Source organism: Anoplophora glabripennis, unplaced genomic scaffold (assembly GCF_000390285.2).
Source record: "Anoplophora glabripennis isolate ALB-LARVAE unplaced genomic scaffold, Agla_2.0 scaffold92, whole genome shotgun sequence".
Classification (NCBI taxonomy): domain Eukaryota; kingdom Metazoa; phylum Arthropoda; class Insecta; order Coleoptera; family Cerambycidae; genus Anoplophora; species Anoplophora glabripennis.
In genome coordinates this window covers 873,639-892,286 of record NW_019416269.1, presented here as the reverse complement: position 1 = coordinate 892,286, position 18,648 = coordinate 873,639, and the positions used below count along the sequence as shown (strand labels likewise).

General features: G+C 32.3%; 1 protein-coding gene across 1 annotated transcript in view; it reads left to right on the top strand.

Moving 5' to 3' along the window:
* LOC108903278 (carboxylesterase 1D-like) overlaps nt 1-18,217 on the top strand; it is a 25,339-nt gene extending 7,122 nt beyond the window's left edge. The window contains exons 6-12 of the mRNA XM_023457339.1: nt 3,237-3,392; nt 5,681-5,877; nt 8,981-9,155; nt 11,725-11,897; nt 13,500-13,635; nt 13,686-13,812; nt 17,941-18,217. Coding sequence (XP_023313107.1) covers nt 3,237-3,392; nt 5,681-5,877; nt 8,981-9,155; nt 11,725-11,897; nt 13,500-13,635; nt 13,686-13,812; nt 17,941-18,127 — 1,151 coding nt within the window. The 3' untranslated portion in view covers nt 18,128-18,217. The remainder of the gene's footprint in view (nt 1-3,236; nt 3,393-5,680; nt 5,878-8,980; nt 9,156-11,724; nt 11,898-13,499; nt 13,636-13,685; nt 13,813-17,940) is intronic.
* Nucleotides 18,218-18,648: the final 431 nt, after the last annotated feature.

Genomic DNA, 18,648 nt, shown 5'->3' with positions numbered 1-18,648 from the left:
TTTATAGGTTTCAAATATTTCATAAATAAATTTTAAGGCAAGTATTTATGTCTACTTTATTTGTCTCTAGCATTACAATGTAATGTACATTTTATTAAGTTATAACTATGAACTTATCCGTTGTGGAATACATTTCCTATTTACATATATGCTAACGAAAACTCTCGTTGTATATTAGAAGGAGAGGCAGTTTTTAAGGCTGATCATGTGGTACTATATGGGAAAATTGAGCAAAGTTAATTTAAATTTAGAAATTTATATTTTGTTTGCAGACTAGTGCCCTTACTTACTAACAACCCTCATGAAATTCAGGGAGTATTATCTATCGGCAATAATATTTTGAAAATTTCTTCAATGGTTTGATGAAATCTTAATTCTGGATTTTTCTTGGACCATGAAGAGCAACCTTGAACTGAACAATAATAGTTTGACAGTTTCTTCTTTCTATCCATAATTGCTGAAATTTTCCACACACTATTTTCTTAAAATAACAGTGTTCAAAAAACGAACACTAATTTCAGTTTTTAATAAAATACAAAACGAAATGTCACACACAGAATAAATATTTACCTTGTTTCGCTAGTATCACTTGTCACCGCCAGAGGGCGAGCTCTTAGCTGCATTCGCGAATACTAAATTATGATTACAAAATTAATTTTATTACGCTTGCGCTATAGATTTGGGAATTCACAGTATCGCAAGTTTTATTATGGGTAACTGAAAAATTTAAAAAACCTGATTGATTCACATTTATCAATGTCATATGACCACAAAGAAAGTTTTTGAAATTTCTTGCTTTTAAGGGAAAGATTCCATGAATAATCATAATCAGGGCCGGCTTAAGGGGAGATCCGGGGGCTGTAGCCTCGGGCCTCAAGAGATGTGGGGGCCTCGGCAAGATCAAATCAAAAAGTGTTTTGAAATTTTATATCGACAATTTGTTGATTGCGTGACTTTTTTAGAATGAAGCAAAAACCTTTTAATATCGTTTTTTTTTAACAAAGAGGACCTGCGTAGAGCTTGTAGTTCCGGGCTTCACCATAGGTTAATCCTGCCCTGTCATAATCAATTTCACAGTTATAAAAGATATATACTAAAATAAGTTCTTAATTTTAATTATTTTTTTAACTTTTATGAAGCCGTAAATATTTTTTTTTTGGGAAATGAGTCGTTTCAGAAATTCTATTGATTTATTCAACCCAACATGTATCAGCAATGGACTGAAAATAACACAAATTTAGGAATATGTAGTTTTTTAAAAAAAGATAACTTTTGAATACCATAATTTTCGTAACTTAACTATTTTATATATTATATAACAATTACACTACTCTACAGCAATTGGTGAGGTGTATTCCTGTAGATATTTAAACTTCAAAGAATACGTACTTATAATTTGTAGCACCCCTAAACCCTTGAGTGGATATTGATACTTCAACATCACTGAAAGCAATATAAAGAACTGGAGAGCCCTTATGTGTAATTTCTGATTCATATTATTCATGGTAGCCTTTTTATTATTTTTATTCACTGGTCCAGAGTTGATTCCGGATTAAAGTTCATTATTTTTTAAATGCATATACATATAATACGATTATTATCGCAATTGTGTACTTCAATGCAATTGGATATGTAGTTTTTTTGTAGCCAAATCAAATATAGATCAGTACTTTTAATACATTTGATAATATTTCTCAAAAAATAACAGATGAAACACATTTTCTAAAAGAATGTTATTTAATTTGCTTCAGACTAGTGATGCCGAATGTCAAAAAGTTTAGTAGAAGACTATATGTTGAGTATAAGAATTAATTTAAATAAACGCAAATATTATTATTGGAAAATGTTTCGATATTAGCAGCTCAATAAAAATATAGAAATAGATTTCCAAATTTGTTTTTATGTATTATATTTTAATTATTTAACGGTTTGGTATAGTTTTAAAAAAAACTGAAGATGGTTTGAAGTAACACTGGGACGTTGAAGAAGTGATAAAAACTGTGTTTTTTAATTAATTCTTATTTCTTATTATTTTAATAATGATAACCAAAGCCAATTTGTACATTTTAAAAGTAAAACAACTACGTATTTCACATTTCATATACCTACATATAGTCCAGGCGGTATCTGTTTTAAAAAGGGTATACTTGGGTAAAACGCATATGGTCGGAGATTTTTGCTTTAACGGCTTCTAAATAACATCAGAAATAATAATTTTTCTATGCAAATAAAAAAAAACGTGGGTTTAATTGTTATTGCAAAAAAGTATAAAAAAATAGCAAAAAAAATAATTTTTTTCTTGGATTTCTCGTCGACAACTTAGCAACTATTCATTTTAGACAAAAATGGAAGAGGAAAAAAGTTTTATAATTAAATTTTTAACAAGATAGTCAGTTGCAATTCGAAAAAATAATCATTTTTGTTATAGCAAAAATCGGAAAAATCATTTAAAAAATTGCAAAAAATGCTAGTTTATTTGTCAATTTTTTTCAGACACTTGATTAATACCTAGGATCTTTATACTTTTCCCAATTGAACTACTTAGTGCATAGAATCATCACACCAAATTTCATCCAATTCGGTTCGATAGTTTTTACATAATAATTGTTTAATTTTCTTTTTTTTAAATTGAAAAAATTTAAAAATTAAATTTCTAAAAATCTAAAGCAGTTGAATACTTGAAAATTTCACCACAAAAAGAAGAGCTCTCAAGCTTTAAAATGAATTTTGAAAAATTCAAATCGGACGATTAGGTGATCCGTGGTGATTGTTTAAAAATTTTTGCAATTTTCACGCTTATAAACAATTAATTGCAATAATTTATTATTTTTTTTCAAATTTTATTTTATTTTAAAATATGGTTCGAGAATACTCGGAAAGACGAGTATTTAAAAAAAAAACTTGATGATCCGCCCATTATTTTCGCAATAACCCCGTTAAAGTTAACCCTTATTTACAGCAAAACTATAAGAGTATAAGGGCTGTTTTTTGAACTAATACGTTTGTCATTCCGAGTACTTTCCAGATATAAATTTTCAAAATTTGCAATCACGGGCGTCCCATTTAAAATGTCACTCAAATATATTCAAGACCGCGTGAAATCAATGAGGTATCAGTGATGGGGGAAGCAAACACACAGCTACTTCGATCTGAATTCTCGAGTTCAAAAATGCTCTGAGTATTTCACCCATTGCCAATGGCAAATGCCCTTGCTTGCAAAAATGCTTACAAAACAGTGGAAGTAGACGAGTTCGAAATCGATTTTGAAGAAGACATGTCAGAAGAAAATGCAAGTAAACTCGACAATCAGATTTCAGAGTCGTTAGAAAATGATATTTTGCAGTTGCAGGACGAGGAAATCGACGACGAAATAGATTGTGATAATACTGATGGCATGTGAAAAATCACCAACTAGTAAAAGAATTAGATTAGATTAAATGTAAATAAAATCTGAAATAAATAGTTTAAAATTTGAAAAATTATGAAAAGTGTGGTACTGTTTATTTAAGTATCCAAAAGATTCTTATAATTTTTTATATAAATAAAAAATAAATTTTAGATAAATATTTTAAAAGTAAACGAACAAATTAAAATTATAATTATTTACAATTTATTTTTTTGAAAGATTTTTAGAAATTTATCGTACAACTATTTATTTTAATTATTATTATTTTATAATATTTAAACAAACTTACTAGTATTACCTGGTGCAACATACAAAAAAATTTTGGTCGTGAATATTAACAGTAAATAAATAAACATAATAAATTAATCATTTTAAAGTAACTGTTTATCGGCATGTCAAAAGTCCAATAATAATTAATAATAAAAGGTAGTTGAAAATATGATAATTGAATTTTTTAAGTTGCGAGTCATCGATTTAAAAAAAAATCATCAAAATTGGTCCATTAGAAGCTGATTTGAACTCGAGAATTCAGATCGGAGTAGATGATTGTGTGTTTGCTCCCCGCGCCACTGATACCTCATTGATTTCAGGCGGTCTTGAATATCTTTGAGTGACATTTTAAATGGGACGCCCGTTATTGCAAATTTTGAAAATTTATATCTGGAAAATACTCGGAATGACAAACCTATTAGTTCAAAAAACAGCCCTTATACTCTTATAGTTTATTATGTACTCCGAAAATAATGGGCGGATCATCAGGTTTCTTTTTAAAATACTCGTCTTTCCGAGTATTTTCAAACCATATTTTAAAATAAAAATAATTTGAAAAAACATTAAATTATTGCAATTGCTTATAAGCGTGAAAATTGCGAAAATGTTTAAACATTCACCACGACTCACCTAATCGTCCGATTTGAATTTTTCAAAAACCATTTTAAAGCTTGAGAGCTCTTCTTTTTATGGTGAAATTTTCAAGTATCCAAAGGCTTTTTTTTAGAAATTTGATTTTGAAAATTTTTTAATTTAAAAAAAAAATTATACAATTATTATGTAAAAGCCCACGTTTTTTTTATTAGCATAGAAAAATTATCATTTCTGATGTTATTTAGAAGCCGTTAAAGCAAAAATCTCCGATCATATGCGTTTTACCCAACCCGAAACAGATACCGCCTAGACTAATACTTACGTCAACATTTCTAAATTTGCAAATTTTTTTCACAAGATATAATCCTTAAAAAAGCCATGATCCCACGCTCAAAAATTATCTACTAGAAATATCGCCTTCTATAATAGGAATAAATGACAATTTTTATTGGTTTTAAGGTAAATAAAAATTTGTTTAACCTGATCGTACTTAAGGTGGCCATATTCCCGGCCGAGAAATGGTGAAATTTCTGGCGTTTTTAGGTACTGAAATATTTAAAAGTAAAACGTGTAGAACAAAAGTAAGCTCAAAAATCAAATCCTTGACGTTTTGTTTATTCATTGTTACCATTTAAATTTACTCAAATAAAATAATAACTAAAAAAAAGCGTTTGTAAAACATGCGTTTGCTGTTATTCTAACCCCACATTTTAGGAATTATTTTCACGTACTTATAAATAAAAGTAAACAATTTTATATGTAGGACTAAGCAAGTAAATGTTATAAGAATATTTATATGTAGAATTATATATAAAAAAGTTAGTATTTTCGTAGATTTCAGTACCTAAAACCTTGATGGTTTGATCGTTTTTTGCACCTGTTTATTGGTTTTACTGCGGCGTCTTTGAAAATACCCAGATGGCATGACATAACATTCCTATTATTTGATAAGCTTTATATTATTCAGTTATTAAATGTTTGAAATTATTTGTCTTTGCGGAAAACACTATTTAAAGAATATGGGGCCCTTAAAATGCAATTTTTTGGAAAAAACCTCAGTTTTCTTTACATATTCTAACAAAGTACAAAAGTAAATTAGTAAAAATTGAATTATTATCTACATTTTCCATTGTCAATGTGACATGTTTAATTTTATTTAAATGGAATTCGAAATAAATTCAAACCTAATACTTACATTTTTTCTATTTTTCTAAAATAAAAAATTTTCATAGTAAATTTTTGAAATATGAAGTACACTATATAGTATATATATAAATACATAGAGAAAAAATTTAAAAATATTAAACAAAACAGCAATCAAAAATAGACAGAGTAGTACTTATTTAGTTACCTACAATAAGAAAATCATTAAAGATTTCGTAAAGTTTTATATTTTCCTATTTTGTTCAGATCTTTTTCACAGAGCCATCATGCAAAGCGGCACATCACTCAACTTGTGGGCACTCACTAGAAATCCAAAAACTACCGCTTTCGCCATAGGTAAATCCCTTGGCATTGAAACGAAGAATTCTACGATTCTAGTAAACGCCTTGAGAAAAATAGAAACTAGCACCCTGCAAGCCACAGCTGTATCCAATCTACTTTTGGTGAGTCTCTTTTAAGAGATATCTTTTAATTTACCGAAAAACACATTTCTTTGTTGAAAAATTGTAAATATTTTTGTTCTCATTTAAAAATACAAAACCTAAAACTATAATGTGGCACGATATCTGGCATTTTAGTAAGACCCATCATAAAATCCAATAGTTAAAGTATTATAGAATAAATAAATTTAATCATAAGACGAGGATCTTCCTTGGAATAACCTCACTCTGCGAACAAATTTATAAGTAAAATGTATCTAATAATAAATAGATGATATCAGTTAATTCAATAGTTTTTCCTATGAACTAAGAATGCAGTTCTGATTATTCAAATGTATGGTGTCCATATAGTAGTGAATCAAGCGAAGAACAGACGGGGGGAGTGCTACTACAGTACGGAAATGAAAATCGAAGATGACACTTATCTTTAGAGGCTACAGAGACTATAAAATACAACTCTTACTGAGCGTCAAAAGTTCAGTAAAACATCCGAATTAATAACAATTCGAATAAAACGAGGAAATATTAGTAGTAATATTATTAGTAATAGATGGAATCAATAAGAATTAAATGTGAGTAATGAAAAAATTTATGTTTCACATGTTAAAACTGCTGAACATTCACACATTCACATTGTGAATATTTTAGGGAGATCTATTATTAACATAAGTTATGAAACTGATAGTGGAACTGAAAAAATTAGTACACATTTTTATTTATTACACCTTTTAATCGTGATTACTTTTTTATATTCATAAATGTACTTTAAATGTACAGGTATTTCACTCTTCATCCTTTAGGTAAAAGACAAAGTGATTACTACGAACAAGCAATTCAGAAAAGGGTAAAGTTGGGACGCCCACCAACTTAAAATTTAATATATGCTTCTATATACAAAAAACGTCTCTCGCTTTGCTCTTTAAAATTACCCAATTTTACTTAAAATCAATGTTCTAAATAAACTACTGTATTACCTCTATATTTTTGAAAAGGTGATGAAAAACACAAATCGATTCTCTAAAATATGCAGGTTTAAAATACATACAGGGATGGCCAAAAGTACGGAATAAAATTCATATCTTTTGAATGAGTTAATTTTTTTTAAAACGCCGAAACACGTTAACTGATTTTGATTTTTTCCCATCTTACGGTTATATAATAATTAATTTTTCTTCAACCCCCTAACCCCCAGCTACCTCTACTTTTTTTTCAAATGGAAACATAAGGCATGAGGGGGCTAATTGAAAAGCTTATAGAAAACTGAATCCAGCCATACCAAATGAACAAGTTTTATTTTTTCAATAACAAGTTTTTTTTCTTTTAGAAATTGAAACAACTAGATAATTTACAAAAATAAACTCAATGTCGCAAATGCTGTAAAAGCTGTCCACAGCATTCTATAATAATAATAATAAGCTTTATTTTCCTCAAAGACAAAAGACATTGTATAGGAATAGTCATACAGCAAGATACCTTAACCTACTTACTACATACTAAACAATAGTTGCAATTTCAACATACATTAATTAGAAAAAAAAAATTCATTCAATGTATAAAATGTACTGTTTACCAGATATCGGTACAGCCTATTTTTAAAGATTGTGAGACTTTGTGCTCTTTTTATATCCAAACACAATTTATTATAAACTTTTAGGCCCAGATAAAAAGGTGAATTTAAAGACACATTATATTTAAAAAAAGGAAGGTGGAAATTTTTATTTTGTCGAGTGTCTCTGTTATGTATATTTTCGTTCAGTATAAAGTTAGAAACATTTTTGAAAACATATACAGCAAGTTCAAAAATAAACAACGACACAACAGTTAAAATATTAAACTTTCTAAAAACATTTCTGCATGACATATGACTGGGAATTCCCGCCATATTCCTTAAAATTCGTTTCTGGACAACAAATACATCCGGTGATAAGGTGGAATTTCCCCAGAGGACAACTCCGTACCGCAATCTTGAACTGACTTGGGCGTTGTATACTGTTATTAACTGTGACAAGGTTAACACAGGTTTTAAACTTCTTATCAGATAGCTGACGGAATTTAGTTTTGATATCAGCTGAGTGCAATGAGACCTCCATGTCAAGCATTCATCGATCGTTATTCCCAAAAATTTTATATCCATCTCCCATTTCAATAAATCTGAGCCATTAAAAGTTACATTAATATTGCAGCAATTTTTTTGTCGGTTATGAAACCTAATTACTTGAGTCTTATTTGTGTTCAGAAAAAGATCATTAGAAGCGTACCACGCACCCACATCTTTCAGTAAAGCATTGGTTTTGAGCCGCAAGGCCTCGTCTGAGTTACCAGAAACCAATAATGATGCATCATCTGCATACATGACGGACGAGGCATCAGAAACAACTTTGTCAAACTCATTTGTATATAGTAAGAAAAGGACAGGGCCCAATATAGACCCCTGAGGAACCCCCATATTAATATCTACCCGCTCAGAACTAACCTGCGACAAAACGCTGTTACCCGAGTAAGCGAGACAAACATATTGTTCACGTTCNTTTTTTGCGTTAGCAGTGATAGGTACAGTTTCAAATTCTTTATTTTATTCTGTGCAAATTCATGGAGGATAACACTGAAGATAATTAAATTTTATTTCACTTGTTAAGTAGGTGTTTTATACAACCCTAAAAACCTTGCTATTGAAAAAATAAAACTTGTTTATTTGGTATGGCTGGATTCGGTTTTCTATAAGCTTTTCAACGAGCCCCCTCATGTCTTATGTTTCCATTTGAAAAAAAAAGTAGGGGTAGCTGGGGATTAGGGGGTTGAAAAAAAATTAATTATTATATAACCGAAAGATGGGAAAAAATCAAAATCAGTTAACGTGTTCCGTCGTTTTAAAAAAAATTAACTCATTCAAAAGATATGAATTTTATTCCGTACTTTTGGCCATCCCTGTATATAGGTAATCCCATTGTTTTATGAATGAACAATATTGATACTGTAAAGATTCTTAGAACTTGAAAGCATATTTGTATGTCTTACGAGACATGAAATCTGACAGATTAAAAACAAATAAATTTGAAATTAGTACCAGCGTTATTAGTACCAGTTTTAGTGTATTTATTCATTTTAGGAAACTATAGTATCTAATCCTAGGAATGGCTTAGTATTCGGTCCTTCGACAGAACCAAACCTACCCGGTGCTGTGGTTATAAAAAAGAGCCATGAGATGTTAAATTATGGAGATTTTAACAGAATACCTTGCATGGTCGGTTTTAATTCGGCGGAAGGAACAGAAGCTGCTTCTAGTATGTAGAAAAATTTCAATAATATTAACATAGAAAAAATTTCAGTTGACGTTCTTCCTAAACAAGATACATTTATACTTAAAAAATATTTTCTATTCTTTCAGCTCTTTAAATTTATGTTAAAATAAATCGACATTAATGAGAAGCATCCAAAGTTGGTGATCATTTACAATCAAGAATTAGATATTGACTGATACTTATACAGGGTGTCCGTAAATTTCACCGACAACGTTTGACTGCATATTCACGACGATAACTAAATTCGATCTACGAAAAAAAAGTTAAATAAATAAAATTTTTGTTTTTGTGTAACAAGCCTTCAAGTTGTCAAAAATAAAACTAATTTAATTAATAATTTCATAACCCTTTTACCGATCGCGTTTTTGGCACATTTATTTGGACTAGTATGGCGTATTATTTCTAAAGGCTTTAGTCAAATCGACATACTGCGTGATAGTTTTCTCCGGTTACCTCTCCCTTTTAGCTATTAAAACTTTTACAGTGGTCGTATTTTTTTAAAACGGGCGCAACATTGAAAAAGGCGTTTTGTTTAAAAAAAATATGGTCTTTTGAGAAAATCGCCCACTGAAAGCCATTCTTGAGAAAAATTACATTATTTGCAGGTCTGTACGTTTCGGTTTGCGTAGCAGTGTCACGGATTTAAAACTTTGAGTTCAGTAGGCGATGAAAACAAGATGTTGATTGCTGTGGCTATCAGGTTATGTCATTATTGTCGTGTTTCTTTAGGATTCTCATTACTCCACACATGCAAATTATGAAAATTTGCAACTCAACTTGTAAAACAAGATTTGTCGGTATAAAACAATTTTTGAAGCAAATTATTATCTTCTGCGGCAAAATTGTAAACGTGCATCGCCTACCGAACTCAAAGTTTTAAATCCGTGACACTGCTACGCAAATCGAAACTCAGACTTGCAAATGCCATTTTTCTCAAGAATGGCTTTCTGTAGGCGATTTTCTCAAGAGACGATATATTTTTAAATAATGTTTCAATGTTGCTGCCCGTTTTCAAAAAATACGATCACTGTAAAAGTTTTGATAATCTGATTCAGACCAAGTTAGTATAGTTTTGTTACCTTCAAAAGTTACATACTTCAAAGAATTTTTTCTTCAAATATTTCCGGTTTAAATTTTAATCAAAATTTTAAAATATTACAAAGCGCCACAAAAAAAAGTAGCCTGGACCGTGGTCCAGATCGCTATATCCATGATACTTTGACCGCTGAATCTAAATATGAAGTCAGAAATCCCAGATCAGTTCGTGTTGTGATCCTATCAAAACATTCTTCTCGAAAGCGATTTTCGAGATTTCACACTGACTTGAGTAGACAATAAAAAAAATTCGATTTCTTAATTTCATTGCACGATAAGCTCGTAGCTTCATGGATGTATAATCATATAATCTGAGGATACATGCATTACTTCCATAACCCCGTAACTCCAGGTATGCAGGGGTGTACAACCACAAAACTCGGAGAATTTGGGTCCGTAGTTCTGTTGTAACTCCATAATACCTTGATCCGGGGCCGGGGCATCAAGTTCCTTTAGATCCATGATCTGGTATAGTCTTTCCGAAGTTAGTTGAACATGTAAAAAACGCCTGGCAATAAAATTTGATTTTATGAGTTTTATAGGCGTCCCTAAAAAAGTTTTCTGCTAAAGGTAAAAAATTATAATAATTTGTATATAATGTGTAGATAATTTGTATTATATGTTCATTTGGCCAACAACGTATTTTGATTATTTATGTCCTCAATCAATTTTATTATATTGATGGTAAATTTCGTTTTGTTCCGTTTCAAAATGCCATGTTGTAATAATAAACAAAATATCCCTCTTATTTCTCCCTTTCGCAATTGTAATATGAATGATTAATAGAGTGGTGCCTATGATAAATTAAAATTATCGGAATCACACCAAATTCCGCATTGCTGCACTGCACTGCCAGGCGACTTGTCGACAACTAACGCCGTTTGCCCGCACGCGCATTCTTCAACTGGGCCTATACATTTCTACCATCTGCACGTTAGTTCGACCAGACCTGTATATGGGTATGACTAAATAAATATGGGAACAAGTTTTTCAAATATTTCAATGCCGAGTTGCTGCGTAGCGACCGAGCCTGGTACATACTGTCAAGTTTTTGGTTCTTCAACTGAAATCGGAAAGACTGTACAAACAGATGTGTGTTATAAAGTCACCCGGGTTTTTTCTCATAGTATCTGCACTGAAAAAAACATAACGTTAATGCCACTATTCTTCCTATCACTGACTGTTCAAGTCCCGAAAACTACTTTTTATAGGAATTTCTTGATGATAGGATCTGGAAATTCTGACTTTAGATTCGGATTCAGCAGTTCAAAATACTATGGACCCAACGGCCCAACCCACTTTTCTTTTTTTTTGTGGTGCTAGTGTTTTTACTTATTTACAAACTTTTCTCTCGAATGCAGTAACGGGTACATGGAATATGGGTAGTAATGGATGGACGTTTGAATAAAATACCTACTAAGGATCGATGGATAATTTGACCTTTCTTTTGTTTTAGTAATCGACTACGTGAGGCCATACGTCTTCATGTACGATTTATTTTCCTCAAAACTAGTACCAATCGACATGAATATACAGTCTATATTTCGAAAAACCTTTGTTGCCCTCTCAATAAGGCAGAGATATTTTGGAGTTGTACCTATCAGTCTATCAGACGAAGATGTAGCAAAGGTATACTACAGAAATACAGAATCAGGATGTTGTCAAACTTAAGTCAAAAAATGCAGATTATTAACGAAAATCTTATGGCCAGTTTTGTAGTTAATTATACAAAGCGCTTCCTACTACCGCGCGGAAATAGCTATACCAACTCCATTTTATATATTCCAACAAAGTAAACAATTATGATGATTCGCGCCTAATAAGCAATTGGTCGAAATGAATCGAACAGATTCCCGATATGTTTTGACCAATGGTTCTGCAGCAACATGCCTTTCACGGATCATTGTTTACTTCATTGGAATGTGTAAAGTGAACGTAGTAAAATCACTGTCAAATTGCTGATATTGTGCTCTAACAGTCAACGTTTCTTAATATTAATAATCGATCAGTCGGGGACATTATTCTTATTGTTTCATTCAACTTTTTGACTTTACAGTGAATAGTTATAAACATTTTTACCAAAATGTCATTCAGATACAATAATATCGAGTTCGTGGACATGATTTTAATCGACGGGGAATGTCGTCAAAATACTAGACAAGCATCTCGGCTATACGCGAAACAGTATCCTACATCCCAGGTTCTGAATTTATTTCTGATTTATTTTCTTTGTTCAGCGAGCTCGTGATAAAGGAAAGCTATAAGAAGACCATGAAAGACATGTCGGATGTGTTTGACAAAACAATCGGTTGTTACATGTAAAGTTAAAAAAGTTGTGCAGAATTCACATTTGTCGTGTACTACTATTGCAACCAGGAGGCCTTCCAGTCAGAGTTTGTTTTTTAAATAGTTATTAGCACAATAATGGGAATGATAATTTCACTAAATGTAAGTTGGCAACATTTACACGGAGTGAAGTACGCAACTTGCATATCAGCCATATATGGTCTATGAAAAATCTTTATGAGGCTCGAAGTATGAACTTCTAACACAGATTTTCAGTTATGAGCTTGTATTGTTAATGATATGGAAACTTTTGTTCTATTAGATAGATAAACTGATACTCTCTATTCGAATTTTTTTATAAAATGATTTACCTGTCTTTTTGACGGATGTACTACTTCAATTTGGTATGTAGTTCCTGCATGACGGTGCTCCACCCCACTTTCAACGCGAGTTACGTAATTTGTCAATTAGAACTACCATTACTATCAATCCACAGTGCATCTTGTATACGCTGAGCACGATTCCATGTTAAGGACAACCGGAAAAATTTTGAATATTGACTATAATTTTAATATTACCATATTCGCATTCTTATTCAATACTTGTACAGGTAAGAAAATTTACATACCAGCATTTATAATTAGTAGATAATTGTAAATAATTTTTTAACATATGGCGTATTAGCAATGCAAAATAATACTTTTAATTCGCCAACAAAAATCGATACTATTTTCATGAATAAAGTATTTCCTCGCTTTTGGTAAGGATTCTGACAGACAATTATTGAATGTTTTTACTAGTAATTTTTATGATTGTCTATTTTTTTTGGGAGCTGTATTTCTATCAACTCTCGTATCTAATTTTGATAACATCCTGTATTCGTTACACAATATATAACTCGGTAAAGAACTGAAGTTTATAAGTTTTTTTTTTGTTAATTTTTAGTTTGTGACTGATGATCAGTTCGTTAGACCAATATACGAATATGTTTCCCTAATCTCTAAGTACGTCCCTGTGTATTTCTACAGATTTTCGTATGAGGGTGTAACAGGTATAAACGGACAACCTCGTAAAAATAAAGGTAGGGTTAGAAAACTATTGTTACAATAGTTTAGTTCCTACGTGTTGCAGGAGTTGGACATAGTGAAGAACTGTCTTATATGTGGAAGCAAAAGGATAATATTGCTGACCCGCCAGAAACCGATATTATAACTAGAAAGAGACTCGTCAAACTTTGGACAAACTTTGCACAGACATCGTAAGTCGTTTAGGTCATTAAGGGATGTACAACGTGACCAGCTTAAAACTTTCAATTTAAGCTTTAATATCGTAGAGTTAATTAAAGTCGATATGATTGTGTCTTGCAGATACTTCGTTAAACTGTAAGGGACTAAATAAGTTTTATTTCTACAAATGGAACTAAAATAAGATATACAGGGTATTAATGAACTTATGTCAAAAATTTAAAGCTTTGAAAAAGGAGCAAAAACTGAGTTAACTTATGTCGCAAACTTGTATGGGAAATTTAAGGTCATAGAGAAAAAAGCTAATTAAAATGTGTTTAAAACTGTTTTGGAACTGCTGAAATACATGTATTTTATCGCGGCGAGTAGTTACAAAAAAATATGTAACACTTTCTACGAGTTTGTAGGTTTCTTATCAAGCCGGACTATATTCGAAAGTCAGTTTGTAATACATTGTTGTAGTGAGTGCTGTTCTGTTTTTCAATAGTACATTAAATAGCCGCATTTGCAAGTTTTCTTTCGAAAATGGCGCATTTATTTAGCAATCGCGAATTTTATGATATGCTCATAATTTATGGCGAAGCGAACGAAAATGCCCATAGAGCTTGTCAAGTATATAGTGCAAGATATCCTGAACGATATGCTCCCGCACCGCGAACATTTGTTGCTGTAGCACAAAGAGTTTTGGACACCGGTGAAGTACAACCGCGTCGAGGTTGCGACGGTGGCCCAGGGCGACCACTAAGAATCTTAAATATTGAGGAGATTATTTTATATCTCGTCGAAGAAGATCCGCATCGTAGCACCAGAAATGTCGCACAGCAAATAAATATTTCGCATCCTGTTGTGTGGCGGATATTACGGGAAGCTCAGTTGTACCCATCGTGCTATTACTCCTGAGGATTTTCCACTACGTCGAGGTTTTTGCGAATGGTTGCTTTAGGAACATGCAAGAAATCCTCAATTTGCAGCGCAAATACTTGTTACAGATGAAGCATGTTTCAGTCGAAATGGTGTACCTACGCAGTGGCGTACGGTCGGGGGGGGATAAGGGGGATATATCCCCCCCATGAACTCAGGTTTATATGCAGGTGATAGCCAAGATGCATAGATTTTATTTTGTAATGTTTGAAATTAATATAAAATAACCTTATTCATTAATATATTTTTTATTATATCCCCCCCAAGGGTCAAAGCAGCGTACGCCACTGTACCTACGTAACGTCCACAACACTCACCACTGGACTATCGAAAATCCACACGAAACAGTTTTCAGTAAACATGTGGGCCGCTATAGATAATGACACATTAATAGGACCTTTTGAATTGCCTAGACGCTTAGACGGTGCTTCATATCTGCAAAATCGTTTGCAAGAATTAATGGAAGACGTGCCATTAAATGTTCGGCAAAATATGTGGTTACCGCATGACGGAGCCCCCGCTCACTTTTTTGTGCGCGAGTTTCTAAACATTATTTTTCCCGATCGCTGGATAGGCCGCGGCAGCCTAGTTAGATGCCCTCCCCGGTCCCCGGACCTCACCCCTTTAGACTTATTTTTGTGGCGATATGTGAAAAGTGTTGTGTATTCCACGGAAGTTTGTGACATGGACCAACTGCGACATCGTATTGCAGAAGCTTGTAATACGATTCGAGAGGACGTGGCAATGTTACAACGCGTGCGAGCGAATTGGATACGTTGCGCTGAAGCTTGTGTGCAAGCAAATGGTGGGTACATCGAACATCTTCTATGAAAATCAGCAGTTCTTAAAAGATGGTTCCTTGCAATGTTGAAGTAAGTCAGTGTTTAAAATTACATGTTACTCAACACAAATCCGTATATTTACCTCATTTTGACATAACGGAGATGTGGCAAAAATATTTGACAAAAGTTTAACATCCTGTATGTTGTGAAATGAGTACTTCTCGAAAATGATTGGAGATAACTTAATTCTGAATAGTTTTATATTTCTACTGACTGTCAGTCAATTGCAAAATAAAAACATTTACATATTTACACCGCTTAGTGGTACATTGATACTTTTTCTGCGAAATATATCCATATCTTGATGTCGCTAAAGAAAACTTTTAGTAAGTCTTTTTCGTGTGTAACGTCTTTTTTATATTTACTTTTAACCGTTTTCAAAATATTAATAGTTGGATATCAGTTTCCTGAAACTCTCAGTTTTAATAATATCTGTTTCTTTTTTCAATTTTAAAAATTCACATGAAAATTATACGCTTTGTTAAGGAGGTTTACCTGATTTGGAATTGACAAACAAATATTCATAAAAAAATTAATATAAGCTTATTAGTATGAAGAAAATCCTCAAACAAAATTATGACTAGTTTGGATACCTAAGAGACGAGTTATTAATAAAATAATTTTTCACGATTTAGAATGAAGTCTTATGAGAATGCAGATTTTTTTGGTCTTTCCACTTAGAATGCGCAACAATTGACGAACAGTTTCCACAGCAACTTGTATAAATAGGAAACTGATATCTAAGGAACCGTATGATAGCTCGTAGAAATCGATTAGGTACTTGTGAGATACATAATTTATAATAATTCTCCTTCAAACTGCTGTCGTTGACTAACTTAACCTCCATATGCGTGATAGCGGCAACGCCGTGGTCTCGACGTAGCGTATTATTTGAAATTTGCAGGTGTCCAAGCAAACAGAATGATCGAACGCGAGCGAGCGAACGCCGAGGCGAGCGAGCCAGCCAAGTGCAACGTTGACAAATCTAAAGGCTTACTACTTTAGTCACTAGCGAATCTACAGAAACTCTTGTTAGACTTTAGATGTACCTCCGTACCCGATAAACCTCCTTATATTAACACATGCCACTCGAAAGAGGACTTATTGAACGTAAACGTATTGCTCTATCAGATTGTGTTTTTGGTTGCTTGGTTATTTAATTAGAAAGTCGAGTTGATAAAATTGATTATTTTCGGCACTTGCTTTTTTTCGTTTTTAATCGAGATGGGGAAAACGCTAAAGCCGCTCAAACTGCCGTATATTGTGATGATGCAATGAATGAACGAACGGCCCGTCGATGGTTTTCGCGTTTTAAAGAAGGTGATTGCAATTGGGACGCCCTGTTGAATTTGATGAACAGCAATTGAATCACGAAAGTCAATGACAGTCAACAAGGAAATAAACTCAGGAAAGGGGATATGATCACAAAACAGTAGTAATTAGTAAACCATTTGCATTCGATGGGAAAAGTTCAAAGACTCGGCACCTGAGTTCCACGTCCCATATGTTTTGAACTAAAACAATAAGAATCAACGCCCTTCAATTGCCGCTGGTTTGCTCTGTCATCGTCGATCAACATGTGGTCATAAGATACGTTTTGTTCATCGTACTGTCACTGGTGATGAAAAATGGTATATTTGCGTGAACTTGAAACAGCGGAAAGAATGCTTAAACCTGAAAAAACAAGCAACTCCACCAACAAAATCAGAACTTCATCCTCGAAAGACAATGTTATGCATCTGGTGTGATTGGAAAGGAATTGTTTATTGCGAACTCTTACCAAACAATCAAACCGTCAACGTAGAACTTTGTCCAACAACTAGGTCGACTCCACGGTCTTTTGCAACATGAACATACGCGACCACATATCGCCAATATGACCAAAATGGTCATTCGGGAGTTGAATTGGGAAGTTCTGCCTCATACGCTTTACTCTTCCGAACTTGCTCCTTCTGATTTTCACCTCCTCCGCTCTTTGTCAAACTCCTTGCGCTGTTTTTTTTAACAATGACAATGAGTTAAGAGCTTCGCTTGATGAGTTTTGCGAGTCCAAACCAGTGGATTTTTAAAGAAGAGGCATCGAGAAACTTGTTGAACGTTGGGAGGTCATAAATAACAATAGAGAATACATCTCTGATTAGCCCATTAACAATAATTGTAGAATTAAAAATAAAATATCTTAAATTTGACATTACTTATTCCCCAACACTTACATGAAAAATGGATAGAATTAGAGAAGTATTTATTTCAACTTTTTTTCTTCAAAATGAACTTTTCTAAAGTTACTTTAATTTATGTCTACAAACAACACTGTTATGTTATGCAAACTGAGCCAATCTGTACAAATTTTGACTAATGCTATTTACCGAAATATTTTAGAAACCCCACCCCAGAAAAAGACGACCTATTCCAAAATGTGATTTGGCCAGTCGCTAAGCACAGAAACATCACCTACTTGGACATTGGACAGAGTTTGAAAGTGACGACTGATATGAGCTACTACAACATTGAGTTTTGGAGACTCTTGTACAAGAATTTCGGCTTTCCACCGTATGATACCTACTAGGTCTACGAGTATATTAGATTAAATTTTTAATGTTGATATTTTATTTTTATAAAAGCGATTGAGTTTATCGCTAGAATAATAAAACATATGAGAGGATTTAGTAAAGGACTACAAACGTTAATGGTAATGGTTTATACAACACATATTTTGTTATTTGTATAATTACAGAATTAAATCTGCAAGATTTTGTAAATTTAAGAATTATTTTTCTAGTAAAGAAATAAAACATCGAAATTTTAAAATACAAAAGTAGTTAAGGACATTTTTATTTACAACTTTTCCAATATTCCATTTAATATTAAGCATTATTAAAAAAATTACATCTATAACATTTTATAGAATTGCAGATAAATAAATTAATCAGATGTTAAATGAAACATTAAGTACCTTAAGATTCTTCAATTTGTACTTTGGCACAATAATTTATTGACTAGTTTTTATTTAAGCAAAATACAATATGTAATACACAAAATGAAGGATCTTTTTTTCGTTCCTTTTTTTAAAAATATATTTTTGAACAT